The sequence below is a fragment of the Microtus oregoni genome, unplaced genomic scaffold (genome assembly GCF_018167655.1).
Source record: "Microtus oregoni isolate MIOR12 unplaced genomic scaffold, Mior012 000445F_ref0000229, whole genome shotgun sequence".
Lineage (NCBI taxonomy): Eukaryota > Metazoa > Chordata > Mammalia > Rodentia > Cricetidae > Microtus > Microtus oregoni.
The window spans coordinates 1-23,873 of NW_024545027.1; the positions used below are offsets into that span (position 1 = coordinate 1).

Genomic DNA, 23,873 nt, shown 5'->3' on the forward strand with positions numbered 1-23,873 from the left:
TATTTTTTATTTTTGGTTTCTCTGTATAATACCTTTAACTCACTATATAAACCAGGCTGTCATCTTGGTGACATTATGGTTTTGTTTTTTCTTATTTCTGGTCTGAAAATTGACAAATTGACATTTCTTCTCCCTCTCTCTTTCTCATTTAATTCATGTTTTATTTTATGTATTTATTTATTCATTCATTTATTTATTTATTTTTGTTTGTGTTTTGGTTTTGATTTTCAAGGCATGGTTTCTCTGTTGTCTTAGAACTAGCTCTTGTCGACCAGGCTGTCCTCAAACTCCCAGAGATCCAACTGCCTCTCTGCCAGATATGGAACCAGTCATCTTGGTTAGTTCAAAAGCCACCCCATAAACACATGTGCGCGTGTTTATGACATGAACACGTGAGACATGAACACGTGAGAAACAGGAAGGAACGAGGAGTGGTGTCCACTCACTAAATGCAGGCCTGCCTGCAGTGATTGAAAGAATCAGAAATGGAGAGATGGAATTTCTGGACTTTACTGAAACCACATGGTGGAAATCTAGTGCCCTCTTCTGTTGACAGGGCCTAGATGTGCATATTTGCTGTTTTCTGGTTGAAGCTGGGAAACAGTACCTTCTTGCTGAAGTTGGATAATTGTTGAATTCAGCCATTTTCAGGTTTCATAGAAAACAAAACAAAACAAAACAAAAAGCCCCTTCTTTGTTTTATTTCACATTTTAATTTGATTTTTTTTTTTTTTGAGACAGGACCTGTCTTTTTATTTGTGTTTCAGACAAACTATTTTACTACATGGCCCAGGACTTCTTCTTTCTGAACACTTATGCTGCAAATACAATCTTTTTTTTTAATTAATTATTTATTATGTATACAGCATTCCTTCCATGCATGACTGCAGGCCAGAAGACCCCATTACAGATGGTCGTGAGCCACCATATTGTTGCTAGGAATTGAACTCAGGACCTTTGGAAAAGAAAAAAAGGAACAGTCAGTGCTCTTAACCTCTGAGCCATCTCTACAGCCCCTGAAAATATAATCTTAAAAGAAAAAGTAAAATTAAAATGAATGGCCTGGAATTAACAAAGACAAAAAAGGGGGGGAAAAAAACCTGCATTTTCTTGCTTGCTTGCTTTTTTTTTTTCTCTTCTTTTAGTATTTTTTGAGGCACGGTTTCTCTGTGTAACAGCCCTAGCTGTCCTGGAACTCAGTTTATAGACCAGGCTGTCTTGTTGGTAACGTTCTCTTTTTATTCTTATTTCCTATCTGTAAATCCACATTTCTTCTCTCTCTCTCTCTCTCTCTCTCTCTCTCTCTCTCTATCTCTCTCTCTCGCTTTCTCTCTCTCTCTCTCTCTCTCTCTCTCTCTCTCTCTCTCAATTTATTTATTTCTTGTTTGGTTTTGTGTTTTACTTTATGAGACAGGGTTTCTCTGCTGATTTGGAGACTGTTCTTGGAACTAGCTCCTTTCTTGTAGACCAGGCTGGCCTAAAACTCCCAGAGATCCTGCCTCTGCCAGATATGGAGCCAGTGCTCTTGAATGCCTTCATCTGGTGAGGTCAAAATATACCCCCCCCCCCCACACACACACCAAACACAAACACAGGCACAGGCACAGGCACACCCAGAGACACATAAATAAACTTTTAAATTAAGAGCCTGGAGAGCTAGTTTCTTGGCTCTTCCTGAGAAATTGGGTTCAATTCCCAGCACCTGCATGGTTAAATAAATCATAAAAAAAATTCTTTAAGAAATTGAAATTAAACTACACAACTGGAAACACTGTCTCAACTAAAAGTAAAATAAAATGTAAAAGAGTGCAGTGCTAAGTGCAGTTATGAAAATGTTTGGAAATATGACACCTTCCCTGTCTCCCCCACATACACAGGCACACCGAGAGAGAGGTTTAAATAAATGTGGTGGTGGCACATGCCTTTATTCCCAGCACACAGGGGGCAGAGGCAGGTGAATTTCTTGGGAGTTGGAAGCCAGCCTGGTCTACAAGAGCTAGTTCCAGATTAGCTAGGACTGTTACCCAGGGAAACCCTGTTTCGAAAAACAAGACAAAAAAATTAAAATTGAAGTAAATGTACAAGCCAAAGCTACAGGCCCTGGCCTCCACTCCTGTCCCTGAGGGCACCTGGTAAAAGTGAGAAGGCAGATTTCAGAGACTAGTAAAGTTCAAGGTCACCAGCCCTTCCTAACAGCTAGAACTCCTTGCTGAACCATTAAAGGGTGAGTCTAAGGCGGGCAGTGGTGGTGCACGCCTTTAATCCCAGCACTCTGGAGGCAGAGGCAGGCAAATCTCTGGGAGTTCCAGGACAGGCACCAAAGCTACAGAGAAAACTTGTCTTGAAAAGCCAATAAATAAATAAATAAATAAATAAATAAATAAATAAATAATATAAAGGGTGAGGCTACAACTTGATTGGTCTGCTTAGATATGTATTTTTTTTATTTTATTTTTTTGTTTTTTTTAGATATGCATATTTTTGTTTTTTTTTGTTTTTTTTTTTTTTTTTTTGGTTTTTCGAGACAGGGTTTCTCTGTGGCTTTGGAGCCTGTCCTGGAACTAGCTCTGTAGACCAGGCTGGTCTCGAACTCACAGAGATCCGCCTGCCTCTGCCTCCCGAGTGCTGGGATTAAAGGCGTGCGCCACCACCGCCCGGCTGCATATTTTTGTTATGGTCGTTTTTTTTTAAATTTTTTTATTATATTATGTGTATAGCATTCCTTCCACGTGTGCCTGCAAGCCAGAAGGGGGCACCAGGTCTCATTATAGATGGTTGTAAGCCACCATGTGGTTGCTGGGAATTGAACTCAGGACCTCTGGAAAAGCAGTCAGTGCTCTTAACCTCTGAGCCATCTCTCCAGCCCTGTTATAGTCGTTTTTGTTTTACTGGGCAGGAAAAGATATCCAAGTGGGAATTTTTCCACAGCTGCTTTAATTTTCTCAGACTCTGTATTTAGTATGAGAAGTGGGGTGTGGGGTAGGTTGTACAAACACAACTACTGAAGAAAAGAAACCCCAAGAAAGCAAGCGAGTGGTTGCCATGTCTTTGAAAGGCATTTAGGTGACTGGGAACTGCCCTTGCTGCCTCCCTCCTTTCCTCCCTCTCACCAATCCATAATTGTGGCAGCCCCTTGGCCCACATAGTCCTTTCACTGATCGGTCAGACACACTCTTTGTTTTATTTTTTAATTTTTGAATTGTGGGTGAAGTCAATTAATTGAGCTCTTAGATTATTATCATCATCATCATTATTATTATTTGTTTATTTGTGGTTTTTCCACATAGGGATTCCCTTTGTATGCTTGTTTGCCCTGGAACTCACTTTGTAGACAAGGCTGGCCTCAGACTCACAGAGATCTAGCTGCCCCTCCCTGCCTCTACCTCTGCCTCCTAGTGCCCGAATAAATGGCCTGTACTAAACACACTTTTAGTTTCTCTGTGTCTGTCGTCGCTTTGCCTGCAGAACAAGGTAGCCTCAAACTCACAGCGATCTGCCTGCCTCTGCCTCTCCTGATCTCTGAGGGTTGAGAACTGAGAATAAAGAAATGTGCTGCCACCATTACCCAGCTAGGCAGCTGCCCAAAATATACTGCTGCTGCGGCAGCAATAAAAAAAAAAATAACCTGAGATAAACAAAGAAAAAAAGGAAAACACCAGTTTTTCTTCCTTCTTTCCTTTTTTCCTTCTTTTCTTCCTTCCTTGTTTTTTTTTTTCTGTTTTCTTCTTTTATTATTTTTTTGGTACAGGGTTTCTCTGTATAATACCTTTAACTCACTATATAAACCAGGCTGTAATCTTGGTGACATTATGGTTTTGGTTTTTTTCTTATTTCCTGTTTAATCATTTCTCTCTCTCTCTCTCTCTCTCTCTCTCTCTCTCTCTCTCTCTCTCACACACACACACACACACACACACACACACACACACAGATTTAATTTATGTTTTTTATTTTTGTTTGTGTTTTTGTTTTGATTTTCAAGGCAGGGTTTTCTCTGTTGCTTTGGAGCCTGTCTTTGGAACTAGCTCTCGTCGACCAGGCTGGCCTCAAACTCCCAGAGATCCACCTGCCTCTCTGCCAGATATGGAACCAGTCCTTTTGAATGCTTTCATCCTTCCTGGTCATTAAAAATTTGAAATGAAAACTAAGTTCTACACAACTGGAAAGACTGTCTCAAATAAAACTTAAATAAAATGTTCTGAAATAGGGCACCTTCCATGCCCCCCCCCCCCCACCAAGGACACACTTGGGTGCAGACCAAGAGATACAAACAAAATTTGAAATGAAACTAAATGTACATGAAATTAATAGAATGAGATACTAAAAACTTAGTTGGATTGTCACTGTGGTGCACATCTTTTATTCTATCATCCAAGAGACAGAGACAGGTGTACCTCTGTGAATTCCCAGGTTTTGGAGAGAGGCCCCCATCCCAAATTAAAAAAAAAAAAATATATATATATGTATATATATATATATATATATATATATATATAAAAGTTCAACCAAAAAAAAAAAAGAAGGAAGAAAAGAAGAAAGAAACATTATGAACCGTCTCCTTGTTTCTAGAAACTTGTTTTGATTTGCATTTCTCTGATGACTAAGCATGTTGAACATTTCCTTAAGTGTCTTTCAGCCATTTTAGATTCCTCGGTTGAGAGTTCTCTGTTTAAGTCTGTACTCCATTTTGTGAGTTAGATTATTTGTTCTTGAGATGACCAATGTCTTGTGTTCTTTGTATGTTTTGGAGATCAGACAGACCTCTGTCTGATGTGGGGTTAGTGAAGATCTTTTTCCATTCTGTAAGGCCGTCATTTTGTCTTGTTGGCCGTGTTCTTTGCTTTACAGAAGCTTTTCAGTTTCAGGAGGTCTCTCTCACTTATTAATTGTTTCTCTCAGTGTCTGTGCTACTGGGGTTCTATTTAGGAAGCGGTCTCCTGTGCTGATGCGTTCAAATGCGTTTGATATTTTTATTTTTATATTCTTTTATTGTGGATGAAGTCAATTATTTGAACTCTCAAATATTTTTATTGTTATTATCTCTTTATTTGTTTGTTTATTTGTGGTTGTTCAACATAGGGTTTCGTTGTGTGCCCTTGTATGCGTATGCCCTGGGACTCACTTTGTAGACAAAACTGGCCTCAGACTCACAGAGAGCCATCTGCCTCTGCCTCCTAATGCTGGGATTAAAGGCTAAACAACCTTTTTTATATATTTATTTTCCTAATAATTTATTTTATCGGCATTGGTGTTTTGCCTGCATGTATGTCTATCTGAGGGTGTCAGATCTTGGAGTTACAGACAGCTGTTGACTGCCATGTGGGTGGTAGGAATTGAACCTGGGTCCTCTGGAAGAGCAGTCAGCACTCTTTTTTTTTTTTTTTTTTTTTTTTTTTAATATTTATTTATTTATTTATTTATTTATTATGAATACAATATTCTGTTTGTTTGTATGCTAGCAGACCAGAAGAGGGCACCAGGCCCCATTACAGATGGTTGTGAGCCACCATGTGGTTGCTGGGAATTGAACTCAGGACCTTTGGAAGAGCAGGCAATGCTCTTAACCTCTGAGCCATCTCTCCAGCCCCCGCAGCCATCTCTCCAGCCCCCACCTTTTTTTTTGAAAACAGGGTTTCTCTGTGTCACTTTGCCTGTCCTGAATCTCAATCTGCAGAACAAGGTAGCTTTAAACTTACAGTGATCTGCCAGCCTTGGTCTCCCTGATCTTGAAGGTGTTTTATCATCTCTCTCTCTGTCTGGCTATCTATCTATCCATTCATTTATTAGTTTATGTATTTGTTTATGTGTTTATTTATGTATTTATTTATTTTTGTTTTCTGAGACAGGATTTCTCTCTAGCTTTTGAGTCTGTCCTGGATCCAGACCTGGTCACAGCTGTACCTGAAAATAAAATAAACAAACAAACAAACAAAAACAAAAACAAAGCAAAGCAAAAGCCAGGCAGGACTCTCTGGTTGACCTTCCCTTTCCCCCTCCCCCATGGGCTCCTCAGAGGCAGTGAGGCCTCCGGCAGGGAATCCACAGAGCCTCTGCCCAAGGCTCTCCAGGGAACCCACTCTCTCCCTTTCCCCCAGCCCCAGGGCTGCCAGCCACATCTATCTCAGGCAGAGATGGCGGGCACTCTGTCTATCCAGGATGTGACAGACACAGACACAGAGAAGCAGGGAGGAAAGTTGCCCACTCTCTCACTAGATGCAGGCATGCAGGAGGAACAATGAAAGAATGAGAACTGGAGAGATGGAATTTCTGGAATGTCCAGAAACCACATGGTGGGGATCTAGTGACCTCTTTTGGTGACAGGGAGTACAGCACAGATTTGGGTTCTTGTGCTCCTGAGATGTAACCCCCACAAGGCAGCAGCTCATAAGTGATTGTAAATCCAGTTTCACACGACTGCACATAAAATAAAGTTAAATAAATCATAAAAAAATTCTTTAAAAATTTGAAATTAAAATAAGTTCTACACAACCAGAAAGACTGTCTCAAATAAAAGTAAAATAAAATGTTCTAAAATAGGACAACTTCCCTGCCCCCCACCCCCACAGGGACACACTTGGTGCAGACCAAGAGATACAAACAAAATTTGAAATTAAACTAAATCTACAAGAAACTGACCCTGGTTATTGTGGTGCACATCTGTGAATTTCCAGGCTTTATAGAGAGGCCCCCAACCCAAATAAAAAAAAAATATATAAAAGTTTAACCAAACACACCCCCCCACACACACACAAAAAAAAAAAAAAGGAAGGAAAGAAAGAAGAAGGAGACATTATCAACTGTCTCCTTGGTCCTAGAAACTGGACCATGGGAGTTTAGGACCTATAAGACAGTGCACGAGTCTTGTGATCTCACTTGGTAGATGAGTCTGGATTTTAACTCACAGATGTCCTTCTGCCTGTGTCTCCCATGTGTCTCCCATAAAGGGTTCCCTAATTCTTGAATGGCATACCGAAAGTAGTTATTTCTACTTAGTTTGCGTTTGATTTTTTTTAAAAAAATCCATGCCTATTTATTTATTTATTTTTGGTTTTTCACGACAGGGTTTCTCTGTAGCTTTGGAACTAACCCTTGTAGACCAGGCTGGCCTCAAATTCACAAAGATCCACCTGCCTTTGCCTCCCAAGTGCTGGGATTAAAAGAATGTGCCACCACCACCCGCCTTTGTTTCTTATATTTATTTTTGTTAAGCTCTACATTTTTCTTTGCTCTCTTCCATGTCTCCCCTTCAACCCTCTCCCAAGGTTCCCATGCTCTCAGGAGATCTTGTCTTTTTCTACTACTCATGTATTTTAGATCTATGTATGTCTCTCTTAGGGTCCTCATTGTTGTCTAGGTTCTCCGGGATTGTGATTTGTGAGCTTTATGTTTAAAAATCACTTATGAGTGAGTATATGTGGTAATTGTCTTTTAGGGTCTGGGTTACTTTCCTCAAAATGATGTTTCCTAGCTTCATCCATTTGCCTGCAAAATTCAAGATGTCATTATTCTTTTCTGCTGTGTAGTAAGTACTCCATTGTGTAAGTATACCACATTTTCCTCATCCATTCTTCAGTCAGAGGGCATTTAGGCTACTTCCAGGTTCTGGCTATGACAAACAATGCTGCTATGAACATAGTTGAGCCCATGTCCTTGTGGCACAATTGAGCATCCTTTACATATATACCTAAAAGTGGTATTGCTGGGTCTTGAGGAAGGTTGTTTCCTAATTTTCTGAGAAATCGCCACACTGACATCCAAAGGGGGCTGTACCAGCTTGCATTCCCACCAGCAATGCAGCAGTGTTCCCTTTTCCCCACATCCTCTCCAGCATAAGTTGTCATCAGTGTTTTTGATCTTGGCCATCCTTACAGGTATAAAGTGGAATCTCAGAGCTGTTTTGATTTACCTATCTCTGATGACTAACATTTCCTTAAGTGTCTTTCAGCCATTTTAGATTTCTCGGTTGAGAGTTCTCTGTTTAGGTCTGTACCTCCATTTTGTGAATTGGATTATTTGTTCTTGAAATGACCAATGTCTTGAGTTCTTTGTATATTTTGGAGATCAGACCTCTGTCTGATGTGGGGTTAGTGACGATATTCTGTACTGGAGTTAGATTTAGGAAGCGGTCTCCTGTGCCGATGCGTTCAAATGCATTTTTTTAAATAAATATTTATTTATTATGTATACAATATTCTTTCTCTGTGTATGTCTGAAGGCCAGAAGAGAGCACCAGACCCCATTACAGATGGTTGTGAGCCACCATGTGGTTGCTGGGAATTGAACTCAGGACCTTTGGAAGAGCAGGCAATGCTCTTAACCGCTGAGCCATCTCTCCAGCCCCCATTCAAGAGCTTTTGATATTTTTATTTTTATATTTTTTTATTGTGGATGAGGTCAATTATTTGAACTCTCAAATATTTTTATTGTTATTATCTGTTTGTTTATTTGTGGTTTTGCAACACGGGGTTTCCTTGTGTATCCTTGTGTGCCCTGGAACTCACTTTGTAAACAAGACTGGCCTCAGACTAACAGAGATCCGCCTGCCTCTGCCTTCTAGTGCTGGCATTAAAGGCGTACACTAAACACATTTTTTTTTGAAAACAGGGTTTCTCTGTGTCACTTTGCCTAACCTGAATCTCAATGTGCAGAACAAAGTAGCCTTAAACTCACAGTGATCTGCCTGCTTTGGTCTCCCTGATCTTGGAGGTGTTTTATCATCTTGCTTACTTGATTTTTTGCTTTCTTGCTCTCTTGCTTTTTTTTCCCTTCTTTTATTAGTTAATTCTTGAGGCATGGTCTCTCTGTGTAACAGCCCTAGCTGTCCTCTCTCTCTCTCTCTCTCTCTCTCTCTCTCTCTCTCTCTCTAAATATATATATATATATATATATATATATATATATATATATATATATTTATGTATATTTGGTTTTGTGTTTTGCTTTATGAGACAGGGTTTCTCTGCTGCTTTGGAGACTGTTCTTAAAACTAGCTCCTTTCTTGTAGACCAGGCTGTCCTAAAACTCCCAGAGATCCTATTTCTGCTAAATATGGAGCCAGTGCTCTTGAATGCCTTTGTCTGGTGAGGTCAAAAGCCACCCCCCACCCCCACCCCCACAACACACACACAAACCAAACACAGGCACAGGCACATCCAGAGACACATGAATAAACTTTTAAATTAAGAGCCCGGAGAGCTAGTTTCGTGGCTCGTCCAGAGAAATTGGGTTCAATTCCCAGCACCTGCATGGCAGCTCATAGTGATTGTAAATTCAGTAGTTTCTGGGTGATCTGACATCTTCAGACCATTGCACATAAAATAAAGTTAAATAAATCATAAAAAATTCCTTAAGAAATTTAACTAAGTCCTACACAATTGGAAACACTCTCAAATAAAAGTAAAATAAACGGAAAAGAATGCAGTGCTAAGTGCAGTTATGAAAATGTTTTGAAATGTGATACCTTCCCTGTCTCCCCCACATACACAAGCCACACTGAGAGATTTAAATAAAATCTGGGTAATCATTTATGTATCTGGCTTATGTCAGAGGGGCAGGGGAAGCTGAAGCCTTGTCCTTTGGGCTCCAGGTTCTCAGTACTGCATCAAAAACTCGAATGTATAGTGAGCCCATGTCTGTCCTGCCGGCAGCACTCGGGAACTGGGAATACAAGGATCAGGAGATCATCTTCAAAACCCAGCAAGTGCAAACCATCCTGGTGGGAAAGAGACCCTCTAAAAGAAATCAATAAAATGACATTTTTATTTTTTTCTGTCTGAAGTGAAAATGCTCCAAATAATTCACTGCATCAGTATTCCTGGAAATGATATCAAAGTCAGATTTTTTTTTAACATTTTATTTTATTTTTATTATATTTATTTATTTATTTTGGTTTTTTGAGACAGGGTTTCTCTGTGGTTTTGGAGACTGTCCTGGAACTAGCTCTTGTAGACCAGGCTGGTCTCGAACTCACAGAGATCTGCCTGCCTCTGCCTCCCAAGTGCTGGGATTAAAGGCGTGCGCCACCACCGCCTGGCATAAATCAGAATTTTTCATATTATTCCATGGCTGTTGTAATTTTCTCTGTGGCAGACAGAGGCAGGCAGATCTCTGTGAGTTTGAGGCCAGCCTGGTCGTCTACAGTTCCAGGACAGGTGCCAAAGCTACAGAGAATCCTGGTCTCAGAAAAAAAAAAAAAAAAAAAAAAAATTTTTTTTTTCTCTGTGTCTCCTGTATCGTGTGTCTTAAGGAATCCTAAGCGCCTGTAGGTGATCTAGGAAATCTCCTGTAGCAAGGGCCCTGGCCTCCACTCCTGTCCCCTGAGGGCACCTGGTAAAAGTGAGAGGGCAGATTTAAGAGACTAGTAAAGTTCAAGGTCACCAGCCCTTCCCAACAGCTAGAACTCCTTGCTAAACCTTTAAAGGGTGAGGCTACAACTTAATTCGTCTGCTTAGATATGGATATTTTTGTTGTGGTTCTTGTTTTACAGGGCAGGAACAGATATCCAAGTGGGAATTTTTCCAGGGCTGTTTTAATTTTCTCAGACTCGGTATTTAGTATGAGAAGTGGGGTGTGGGGTTGTACAAACACAACTACCAAAAAAGAACCCCAAGAAAGCAGGCCTCCCTCCCTCCCTCCCTCCCTCTCTCAGTTCCTCCCTCTCACCAAGCCATAATTGTGGCAGCCCCTTGGCCCACATAGTCCTTTCACTGATCAGTCAGACACACTCTTTTTATTTATTTTTGAATTGTGGGTGAAGTCAATTAATTGAGCTCTTAGATTATTATTATTATTATTAGTTTATTTGTGGTTTTTTCTACATAGAGGTTCCCTGTGTTTGCCCTGGAACTCACTTTGTAGACAAGGCTGGCCTCAGACTCACAGAGATCTAGCTGCCCCTGCCTCTACCTCTGCTTCCTAGTGCCAGAATTAAAGGCCTGCACTAAACACACTTTTTTCCCCCAAGACAGGGTTTCTCTGTGTCTGTCCTTTTGCCCGTCCTGAAACTCACACTGCAGAACAAGGTGGCCTCAAACTCACAGCGATCTGCCTGCCTCTGCCTCTCCTGATTTCTGAGGGCTGAGAATAAAGAAATGTGCTGCCACCATTACCCAGCTAGGCAGCTGCCCAAAATATACTGCTGCTGCTGCAATTAAAAAAAAATTAAAATAAAATAACCTGAGATAAACAAAGAAAAAAAAAGGAAAACACCTGTTTTTTCTTCCTTCCTTCCTTCCTTCCTTCCATCCTTTTTCCTTGTTTTTTTTCTTCCTTTGTTTTTTTTTTCTGTTTTCTTCTTTTATTATTATTATTTTTTTGGTGCAGGGTTTCTCTGTATAATACCTTTAACTCATTATATAAACCAGGCTGTCATCTTGGTAACATTATGGTTTTGTATTATGGTTTTGTTTTTTCTTATTTCTTGTCTGTAAATCGACAAATCAACATTTCTTCTCTCTCTCTCTCTCTCTCTCTCTCTCTCTCATTTAATTTATGTTTTATTATTATTATTATTATTATTTTTTTTGGTTTGTGTTCTTGTTTTGATTTCCAAGGCAGGATTTCTCTGTTGCTTTGGAGCCTGTCTTTGGAACTAGCTCTTGTCAACAAAGAGCTGGCCTCAAACTCCCAGAGATCCACCTGCCTCTCTGCCAGATATGGAACCAGTCATCTTGGTTAGTTCAAAAGCCACCCCATGGGCTGGAGAGATGGCTCAGAGGTTAAGAGCATTGCCTGCTCTTCCAGAGGTCCTGAGTTCAATTCCCAGCAATGACATGGTGGCTCACAACCATCTGTAATGAGGTCTGGTGCCCTCTTCATGTCCAGCAGGCATACAAACAGACAGAACACTGTATACATAATAAATAAATAAATTAAAAAAATAAAATCATAAGTAAAAATTAAAAAAAAGCCACCCCATAAACACACACACACACACACACACACACACACACACACCCAGAGAAACATATATATTTTAGAATCTGTGTCGAGCCTGAAACAGAAATGTTAAGATCCAGCACACACTTTACATTTGAGACAGGATCATTATTATTTTCTTTCCTGTAATTGAGATAGGTGGAGGAAACATAATCAGTCATTTAGCATTTGCTATGAACTTGTGTGCTTATTGTCTGTATAACTTCAGGTAAGTTTCAATTTACTAACACAGATAGCTTCTATGCAAAACAGAAAGAAAAGCAACTCCGCTCAACCTAACAAACTCACTAATCTTATATTTATAAGCAGACTGTTACAGGGGAAAACTTGCTGTTAGACTTTGATAGCAAATAAAAAAGTTATCTATACATGGAAAACCTGAAATTTTATATGCCTCTCTTATCTGTCTCTTTATAGACATTTTCCTTTTATTTTCTATATTGTCCTATCTCTCAGTACTGTTTTCCTGTATTCACAAACTTTAATTCATTCACTTTTACTTTGTTTTGAATTTTTAATCTTTTCTTTCTGCCTGGGGTATCCTATTTTCCTTCCCTCAAACTCTTCTGATATTTTACTTCAGTGGTTATGGTCCTCAATATTATAGAATATACCATTATTTATCCTAAATTGTATGTGCCCATGCTTTTTCAGAAATGCTTTTAAGTGAAGAACCTACCCTGATATTGCAACCTCAATCTGATCCACAAAATGAGCATTCATTGGAACCATTATCAACTAGGCAATCAAAATTCAATGTTTCCTTGTCTGAATGTCACCTGAGTATGACATGGAATGGTAATCTCCAAGCACTATGGCTCTACAAAACAGCTGTTGTTTCTCATAAAACCACAGGCAAATTATAGCATGTTGAAGTTATTAACTTTAGATGCCAGTCTTTTCATCTAGACTAAGCAAAAAAAAACTTTCAGAATTTTAAGATAACATGTCTTCAACATTGTAATTTGCACAGATTTCTTTCACTAGTCTCTTAGAGTACTTTCATTCCTATAATTGACTGTGAGTGTGAAAACAAACCTTGATAAAACTGTTGGAAAGTATTATAGTGGTTTAGTAAATTAGTGTACTTTTTTTCTAATAACCATGATTTCACTTGCACTGAATATGATTGAGTAATTAGGTCAATTTTAAAAATCAGGTGTGGTTTCCCTCATTTTAAGCAATTCCAATAAAAGAGATGTGTAACCACCAATTTTGGCATGAAAGCATAATAGTGTTTCAAAATTACACAGTGCATAACAATGAGTTATAATTCCACTTGAGGAATTAATAAGCATAATTGACATAAGTTGGGGAATGTACAAAGATATTCTGTTTTCATATATTGAAGTTTGTAATAACTTAGTCACATATATACTCATATTTAATCAAAGTTAAAGGTGTCAAATGTCCAGACATTCTTTTCTTAACCATGAATATAAAAAGTAAGAATATTCTAACAGAAGAAAACACTAATTCTACCAATATTATTGTATTCTCTAGAATGTGGTATACGTCCTGGCCTTGTTCCCCAGTGTCCCGACTGTTGGGAAGCTGAAATAGGTGAATTCCCATGGATGGTTTCTATGCAGCTGTCTTACTCCCACTTCTGTGCTGGTTCTATTCTTAATGAAATGTGGGTCCTCACTTCTGCCCGATGTGCCAATTTTATGTAAGTCTTACAAGACACTTTAAAAATTGAGATATATCGTACATTGATGTAAATTTGAGAATGTTGATATGTATGTTTTTTTTAAAATATAGTTACTTCAGTATTCATGTTTCCCTTATTCAACCTTGTCTGTTCCTTCACTCTAACTGTGATCAATTTTCTTATCTCATATGAAAGCATTCCCCCATGGATAGATGAGAACAATTTTTGACCTTGGTTATGAAGCTTATTGCATTCTCCCTTATGTTTTACCTTATGCTTTGACAAGATTACTCTTTATTTTATCAGGATACCTTCAATATTCTCATAAACATATCTATAAGTTATGAAAATTATCATAATTTTATATTATTTAACTTATAAAATGGTGGTAGGTGCTAATTTCAAATCAGATATTAGAGTTTTTCCATTTTGCATTGTTTCCATTTCAGACTTTCCTGGCTTTACAGTCAAGCAAATATCAAATACATTCATTGTATTTAATTTTTAATTTTCAATTAGTACAACACTTTTAAGTCCTGAAAATATTAATGCAATAATTTATTGCTTCATTGTAATAGTCATCTTTAGATTCTAAATGTGTTCATGTGTACAGATCCTCTCCATACTTTGTTTATGATTAGCAAAGTCTTATATGTCTAATCCAGGTTTCATTCTCTTGGCACAAGTTTGCAATCTTCTAAAACCAAATCATCAAAACTGAGAGAGGAGGATTGTGAGTACTTGTTTTGTATGGGCTAGGGTATGTGGTTAATGCTAATATAAATGACTAGAATGAACAGAATCTAGACCAAACTGAAATATCTCTAAAACCAAAGATAAGCGATTTGAAAACATTATCTTAGCAACACACTTGCTATTTCATATAATCAATGTAACATCTAGGTTACTTTTAATTGCAAAGAATAAATAATAAAACTCTTGATAAATTTTCCTCCAGAAAACGGTCAGAATCTCTGGCTTTAGTCCAAGTGGGTCTGGTTGATCTTCAGGATCCTACACAAGGTGAAACTGTAGGTATCCAGCGTTCTATACCATACTTAGGTCCCCGGGGACCTTTAGGACCAGGCCTAATCTTCCTGAAGGAGTCAATACGTTTTCAACCTTTGGTGCATCCTATTTGTCTGGAAGAAAGTCAAGAACAAGAAAGATACATAGAACTATATGACTGCTGGTTACCCAGCTGGTCCCTCATGAGAGGTAAGTAGTAATGATGAAGCAAATAGAATATGATCATAGAATTTTCTTATTATCAATTGAGGTTTTATCTTTTTTATATTTCATAAATGTTTTGATTTATTTGTATCACAATAACCTCCAAACCTTTCTGATTTTTATCAGGAAGTCCGGGTATCCTGCAAAAAAGGCACCTCAGCATCATGCAAGTCAGCACCTGTGCTAAATTTTGGCCACAACTGAATGAGTACACTTTCTGTGTAAAGGCCAAGAAAGCTATGGGGGAATCTGGCTGTAAGGTGAAAAATAGAAGAATGGACTGTAAAGACATAAGAAATATCATTTTATAGTAAACGTTGTCTATTACTATCTTTCAGTTTGTCAACTAATGTTTTATTTTCAATTTTTTTGTAGGCTGATCTTGGGGCACCTTTGGTATGTCATCTAAAACAAAAAGACACATGGATGCTGGTGGGAATTTTAGTTCAATTTGATGAACATTGCACAAAGCCTTATGTCTTCAGTCAAGTTAGCCCTTTTGTTTTCTGGCTCCGGAAAGTTACACAGCCCAGTCATGCACCCTGGTCTCATCAAAGACGTGTGGTTGCCTCTTCTTTCAACACCCTGTCAGTCTCGACTAGTAGGAAAGATTCAACTTTTATGCTGCCATCTGCTGCTGTTCATCCACACTTCATCTCCCTACCATACCCTCAAGGTGAGATCAAAGTGTATTTTTGTATGGGATCAGTATGAAAGAGAAAATTAGAGATTTAAAGAAGGTAAAGAAATTTTCTGTCTCTGAAAATTTAATTATTTTTCTATTATCTGCAGATTCAAGATTTCTTTGGTCTTGGCATGAGCTGTTTATAGCTTATGCACTGTTCTGCTATTGTAATGTAACTGTAAAATGCTTATGTAACTGATTATACTTTATATAATTATAATAATTGACTACTCTAAGACCCAGAAAATTAAATACTTTATTACAGTTTAAAAGGTAATGAGCAGCACATACCTTGATAATTTAATATCTAGCAGAAATTATTGTTCATGTACATATGCCTTATTTTGATAGTGGAATAATTTTCAGTTTAGATACTTTGGCTGAACTGATAGGGAATATTGACTTCATAGGTTCCTGAGCAGACAACTCTGTAATTGTTTGTGGTTGTCATCTTTTCCCCTTCATTGTTTCTGAAATATATCACAGTATCATAAATGGCAATTTAATGTTACTTGCTTAAAGTAGAATATACACTAATGCTGCATACAATCAAGAGCTAGTATAACATTTGAAATGAATATGCTTCCATAGTTACATTGAATATTTTAAACACACAATTTAAGTTATTTTATTTATTTGTTGAAATATAACACTTAAAACTTTTCTTAGAGTACTCATTGAACTACAAACTGGAGATGATAGTTATGCTTCTAGTTTTTTCATCAATTGGTGTTTTATGACATATAAATTATCTTCACCATTTTCTATTAATCTCCATTAATTTGGCATAATGAAATTTCTGTGACTAAATTTCTAATAAACAAGGATATTGGTATTGTCATGCATGCATTTCTTGCCTAAGATATTTGCTCTTAGAGTACAATTTTAAGTAATCTGGCTCCATTAATATTTGTATTTAATGGTCTGTCCAACACATTCTTTCATTTTATAGAATGCTATAAAACTAAACAGTTTTATTTCCTACAAAGGGATAAAATAAAATATAAATAGGAGTTGTAAGATAATAAAATGGTGTCCAATATTTTCTCAAACAGGGAAGTAGGAAATATGAGAAGATAATCCCTTTTGGAGGAAAAAAAATCTTTCTAAGGATTAAGGAAACTCATTTCAAAAACAAATTTTACAATGCTCATTGTTTGAGAAGAGACACATGAAATTAAAATCTTTAAAAATAGTTCCAACTAACATTTACACCAAATTTAACCTCTATTTTATATTTCTATTTCTATTCAGCTTTAGCAGATCATATTTCTGTGCAATATGCTATGCCATGGCAAGCTATAATCTTCAGCTGTGGCAATCAGATCTGCAGTGGCTCCATTATTAGTAGCTACTGGGTTCTTACTGCTGCCCACTGTGTGAGAAACATGTAAGTTAAAGCCAAATATTTTCTCCTACAATATTTTGTATTTCCTCAAGTATGTTGAGAATTTTCTTTGAAAAATTTAGTCTCTAGAATAATTGTCCATTTATCTTTTTCTCATGATACCTTGTATCTGTGACAACAGCAAATTATCTCAATATGTTAGTTAGATTTTATATATTATAATACATTTAATGAATGATTCCATATATATCCTCACTTCCTTTGTTGGATTCTCTCTCTCTCTGTCTCTCTCTGTCTCTCTCTGTCTCTCTCTCTCTCTCTCCAAAGAAGGAAATGAACACAAAATCAAGAGATATTGTTTATAAAGGTGTAAGTTTTAAATACAATTCATTTTGATAAATTTCTACCTACCATATAGGAATCCTGAAGACACTGTTGTGATACTGGGCCCTAGACATCCTGGAACACCTATGAGAGTTGTTAAGGTGGCTACTATTTTACTGCATGAAAGATTCCGTTTAGTGAGTCAGGTTGCAAGAAATGTCCTAGCTCTGGTGCTTCTTCGAGAAGGCCAGAGTTCTATTCATATAATGGCACCTTTAGGCAGAATGAATAATTTGAACACTTCAGAATGCTGGCTTTCTGGACCCCAAATTCTTAAACAAGGTTAGTGCACAAATTCTTTCATTTATCAGGGGAGGATCAATTTTATTTTTAATAAATACCTGGATTTTAATGTTACACTTAAGGAGGAACTGTAATTAAAATAGTTTATGCAGTCAACATGTTCAAATTATAGACTTTCTCACAGATACATTTTTGTATATAGTAGTCTCTGTTAGAAAGCATGAATAATAAGGTATTGTTACTTCAGTATATCAAGGTAAAGAAAATGAGTATACATATGTTGTACTTTTATTTCAAATTTTGTTGCTTCATGAAAGTTTACATACATGAGACTTTTATTCTTCATCTATTTTCCTAGGATATATATTTGAAAATCCAGAAATGTTACATATACAAGTGATAGGAACATCCAACTGTGCCTATCTCTATCCAGACATAGGAAGTTCTGTGGTTTGCTACAATGCACAAACTGGTGTTCCTGAAATAAGCTTGGTAAGCATATAAGCTTTACATTGCTTTATTTACCTATCAGAAAATAGAATGTATAAATATGAGATCTATATTTATATTTAAAAATATATCTTTCTTTGATGTTCTCTGAGTCCATCCATTTATATTTCTTTTATTGAAAAGGACAATAGTGTAATTGAAGGCTCAAATATTTTGTCTTTTCTGATTTTTTTTTTTTCGAGACAGGGTTTCTCTGTGGCTTTGGAGCCTGTCCTGGAACTCACTCTGTAGACCAGGCTGGTCTCGAACTCACAGAGATCCGCCTGCCTCTGCCTCCCGAGTGCTGGGATTAACGGTGTGCACCACCATCGCCCGGCTTGTCTTTTCTGATTTTGCAAACATTTTAGAAAGAAATATTCTTTTCTGGATCAAAATTGCACATGCCAACTTTATGAACATTGCCAGTACTGTTTAAGAAGTCTAAGAGTAATAATCCCTTTTCATAGCAACTTATCTGTCTTTTGCTTTACAGGAGTCGGTGAGTCCTGGAAGTGCTGTTATATGCAGACCAGTATTTGGAAATGGCAAATGGAGACAAATAGGCTTCACTAGTCTCAAGCAACTAGCTACCATAGTTGCTCCATACTTTTCCTGGATCTTGTCCTCAACAGCAAAGACAGGCTATCCCTTAGATCAGGCACTCATTCCTTGGGTAGAAAATTCCGAGTCTTCTAGACTTGTAAAACATCCAACCATATTGCTACTTTCCATCATAATGATTATTTCAGTGAAAAGGGTTTTAATTTTGTAGTGTACAGATTACATCAATGTGTTCAAACCTGCTGAACAAATATACCAGAAAAAATAGAAAAAAAGTTCTGACTTAATTCCCAATATATTGTTTTAATAAAGAGTATTTCCCTAAACAATAACAACTTATTTTCTTTTTCCATGAGTTACCAATGATATTTGATTAATTCTACAATTTTATAAAATAACTTTCTTAATACATACTTATGTGTAGTCCTTGTACAATCATGGGTTCCCCAGGAAAGTTAGCATGTAGTTGATCCTCTTAGATATACACCCAACTGTGAGATACCTAACATAGTTGCTAAGAAACAAATTTAAGTCATACAAAATAAACACTGGTATCTTTTTGGACTCTCTCTTTCCCTTCACCTGTATTTTAATTACATCTTTGCATTTAAATGTGCACATGAAGAATAGAAGACAGTTCTTGATCCACTAGACCATAAATAATAGTTAATTGAAAGCCACCATTTAAAAGCCTGGCAAGCATTTTAAAGCACTGTGACATTTCTCCCCATGCATTAACTCTTATTTGAAAAATTAGAACATATATGTAGCACTAAAAAAACATCACAGGGCTTGGCTTATTATTAACTTATTTAAAAAAATAAATGATATATAAATAAGATTAAGTTTGTTAGTTATATACAATATGCATCTTTCTTCTCTCACAGTGTATTGCTAGCTATATTCTTTATTAATATTGGTAAGAATTAGTTTATAGACACTTAATTGGGAATTAAACATTATGTTAATTCTAACACAATTTTGCTTTTATTAAATAAAATTCAAGATAATAGCATAGCTAATAAGCCAGGCAAAACTAGGACTTAGGTCTTTAGGATATATTTCAGGATAGATTAGAAGGAACTTTTAACACTGTGCAGAACATGAACAAAAATATTCAAGGAGTATTGAGAGCATCACCATCTTTTTAATGCCAAAATTATATTTCATTCTGTATTTGTAGAGTGCTTCTCATCTCTTCTGGAATAAACCAACAGCATCTGAGGATCATGTTCTTCAATGCGACTGTTGATGTCATTTAACTAATGACAGTAAAACAAAACAAAAACTGATTGTAGCACAATGGTACTGTAGTTAAACATCGACAGAAAAATAATAATATTTAATGCCCAGTCCTCCTAGAACTGAGAAGATGATATTCCCCATTGCAAAGCTCTATCTTTTATACTTAACAATTTTAATCAGGTATTTATTTATTCTTCATTGAGTTTGTGAGAAAATTTCCATTCATCTGAGTGGAGGTGATTCTTTAGGTTATAGAAATCTACAATTGTATGATTCAAAACTATAGTTTCTCAAAATTACCAATATGATAATTGGCAAGGTTTAGAAAGTATGAAAATTTTCTGAAAGTATTATTTGCACTGTTAGATATAGGGTGACGGTTAGGGTTAGGGTGACGGTTAGGGTTAGGGTTAGGGTTAGGGTTAGGGTCAGGGTCAGGGTCAGGGTCAGGGTCAGGGGTTAGGGTTAGGGTTAGGGTTAGGGTTAGGGTTAGGGGTAGGGTTAGGGTTAGGGTTAGGGTTAGGGGTTAGGGTTAGGGTTAGGGTTAGGGGTTAGGGTTAGGGTTAGGGTTAGGGGTTAGGGTTAGGGTTAGGGTTAGGGTTAGGGTTAGGGGTTAGGGGTTAGGGTTAGGGTTAGGGTTCGGGGTTAGGGTTAGGGTTAGGGTTAGGGTAGGGGTTAGGGTTAGGGTTAGGGTTAGGGTTAGGGTTTAGGGTTAGGGTTAGGGTTAGGGTTAGGGTTTAGTGTTAGGGTTAGGGTTAGGGTTAGTATTAGGGTTAGGGGTTAGGGTTAGGGGTTAGGGTTAGGGTTAGGGTTAGGGTTAGGGGTTATGGTTAGGGTTAGGGTTAGGGTTAGGGTTAGGGGTTAGGGTTAGGGTTAGGGTTAGGGTTAGGGTTCATGAGTGACGTATCTCACTCATGAACAGCGACGCAAAAATTCTCAATAAAATACTGGCAAACCGTATCCAAGAACACATAAGAAAAATTATCCATTATGATCATGTAGGCTTCATCACAGCGATGCAGGGCTGGTTCAACATACACAAACCTATCAATGTAATCCACCATATAAATAAGCTGAAAGAAAAAAACCATATGATCATTTCATTAGATGCTGAAAAAGCTTCTGACAAAATTCAACACCCCTTTATGACAAAGGTCTTGGAGAGAATAGGGATACAAGGGTCCTACCTAAATATAATAAAAACTATTTACAGCAAGCCGACAGCTAACATCAAATTAAACGGAGAGAAACTCAAAGCCATCCCACTTAACTCAGGAACACGACAAGGCTGTCCACTCTCGCCATAACTCTTCAATATAGTGCTTGAAGTTCTAGCAACAGCAATCAGACAACATAAGGGGATCAAGGGGATTCGAATTGGAAAGGAAGAAGTTAAACTTTTGTTATTCGCAGATGATATGATAGTGTACATAAGCGACTCCCAAAACTCCACCAAAGAACTTTTACAGCTGATAAACAGCTTTAGTAATGTGGCAGGATACAAGATCAACTCCAAAAAATCAGTCGTCCTCTTACACACAAAGGATATGGAAGCAGAGAGGGAAATCAGAGAAGCTTCACCATTCACGATAGCCACAAACAGCATAAAATATCTTGGGGTAACTCTAACCAAGGAAGTGAAAGATCTATTTGACAAGAACTATAATTCTTTGAAGAAAGAAATTGAAGAAGACACCAGAAAATGGAAGGACGTCCCTTGCTCTTGGATTGGGAGGATCACCATAGTAAAAATGGCAATTCTACCAAAAGCAATCTATAGATTCAATGCAATCCCCATCAAAATCCCATCAAAATTCTTCACAGACCTGGAGAAGACAATAATCAACTTTATATGGAAAAACAAAAAATCCAGGATAGCCAAAACATTCTTATACAATAAAGGAACTTCTGGAGGCATTACCATCCCTGACTTCAAACTCTATTACAGAGCTACAGTATTGAAGCAGCTTGGTATTGGCATAAAAACAGAGAAGTCGACCAATGGAATCGTATGGAATGCCCAGATTTTAACCCACAAACCTATGAACACCTGATTTTCGATAAAGGAGCTAAAAGTATACAATGGAAGAAAGAGAGCATCTTCAACAAATTGTGCTGGCAAAACTGGATGTCAACCTGTAGAAGAATGAAAATAGATCCATATCTATCACCATGCACAAAACTCAAGTTCAAGTGAATTAAAGACCTCAATATCAGTCCGAACACACTGAACCTGATGGAAGAGAAATTGAGAAGTACTCTACAGCACATGGGCACAGGAGACCACTTCCTACGTATAACACCAGCAGCACAGACATTAAGGGCATCATTGAATAAATGGGACCTCCTGAGGCTGAGAAGCTTCTGTAAACAAAGGACACTGTCACTAAGACAAAAAGGCAACCCACTTACTGGGAGAAGATTTTCACCAACCCCACAACTGATAAAGGTCTGATCTCCAAAATATATAAAGAAATCAAGAAACTAGACTGTAAAAGGCTAATCAACCCAATTATAAAATGGGGCATTGAGCTGAACAGAGAATTCTCAACAGAAGAACTTCAAATGGCCAAAAGACACTTAAGGTCATGCTCAACTTCCCTAGTGATCAGGGAATTGCAAATCAAGACAACTTTAAGATACCATCTTACACCTGTCAGAATGGCTAAATAAAAAACACCAATGATAGCCCTTGCTGGAGAGGTTGTGGAGAAAGGGGTACATTCACCCATTGCTGGTGGGAATGCAAACTTGTGCTACCACTCTGGAAAGCAGTGTTTCGGTTTCTCAGGAAATTCGGGATCAACCTACCCCTGGATCCAGCAATACCACTCTTGGGAATATACCCAAGAGAGGCCCTATCATACAACAAAAGTATATGTTCAACTATGTTCATGGCAGCATTTTGTGTGATAGCCAGAACCTGGAAACAACCTAGATGCACTTCAACAGAAGAATGGATGAAGAAAGTATGGAATATATACATATTAGAATATTACTCAGCAGTAAAAAACAAGGACTTCGTGAATTTTGCATGCAAATGGATGGAAATAGAAAACACTATCCTGAGTGAGGTAAGCCAGACCCAAAAAGCTGAACATGGGATGTACTTACTCATATTTGGTTTCTAGCCCTAAATAAAGGACATTGAGCTTATAATTCATGTTCCTAGAGAAGCTAAATAAGAAGGTGAATCCAATGACAAACACATTGGCATCCTCATGAATATTAACCTTCATCAGGTGATGAAAGGAGACAGAGACAGAGACAGAGACCCACATTGGAGCACTGGACAGAAATCTCAAGGTCCAAGTCAGGAGCAGAAGGAGACGGAGCACGAGCAAGGAAGTCAGGATTGTGAGGGGTGTACCCACACACTGAGACAGTGGGGATGTTCTATCTGGAACTCACCAAGGCCAGCTGGCCGAGGTCTGAAAAAGCATGGGATAAATCTGGACTAGCTGAACATAGCGGACAATGAGGAATACTGAGAACTCAAGAACAATGGCAGTGGGTTTTTGATCCTACTGCACGTACTGGCTTTGGGGGAGCCTAGGCAGTTTGGATGCTCAGCTAAGAGACCTGGATAGTGCTGGGCGGTCCTTGGCCTCCCCACAGGTCAGGGAACCCTGATTTTTCTTTGAGCAGATAAGGGAGGGGGACTTGATCGGGGGAGGGGGAGGGAAATGGGAAGCAGTTGCAGGGAGGAGGCAGAAATCCTTAATAAATAAATAAATATACAAAAACAAAACAAAAAAAACAACAAAAAAACATTTAGAGGTTTTCTTAGTCTTTGAATCTTTTCTTTACTGTATATCTCTCTTTTTCTGACCATGTGAGTCTTTAATTTGCTAGGCAATATGACTATGATTAAAGCTGTGGCTTTGGGCCAGACGCACAGAGGTGGAGCGGCCGCGGTGCCAGACGCACAGAGGCGGAGGAGGAGATGGGCAGGCGCCAAGGCAAGAACTCACCCAATAATCCGAAAAACAACATGAAAACATCAGAACCCAATGATCTTACAACAGAAGTATTTGAACAACCTAACACAGAAGAAGTGGAAAAAATCGACTTTATGAAGATAATAGAGTCCC

The 23,873-nt window shown here is 37.9% G+C and overlaps 1 protein-coding gene across 1 annotated transcript; it reads left to right on the forward strand.

Annotated features, from left to right (window-relative positions):
* Positions 1 to 13,440: 13,440 nt before the first annotated feature.
* Positions 13,441 to 18,745, forward strand: LOC121445740 (serine protease 55-like; the record flags this gene model as incomplete). The annotated part of the gene is made up of 8 exons (XM_041647889.1): positions 13,441 to 13,609; positions 14,550 to 14,809; positions 14,951 to 15,084; positions 15,200 to 15,500; positions 16,764 to 16,899; positions 17,276 to 17,523; positions 17,843 to 17,976; positions 18,467 to 18,745. Coding segments are annotated over 8 exons (1,661 nt in total), but the record flags the coding sequence as incomplete, so codon positions are not given.
* Positions 18,746 to 23,873: the final 5,128 nt, after the last annotated feature.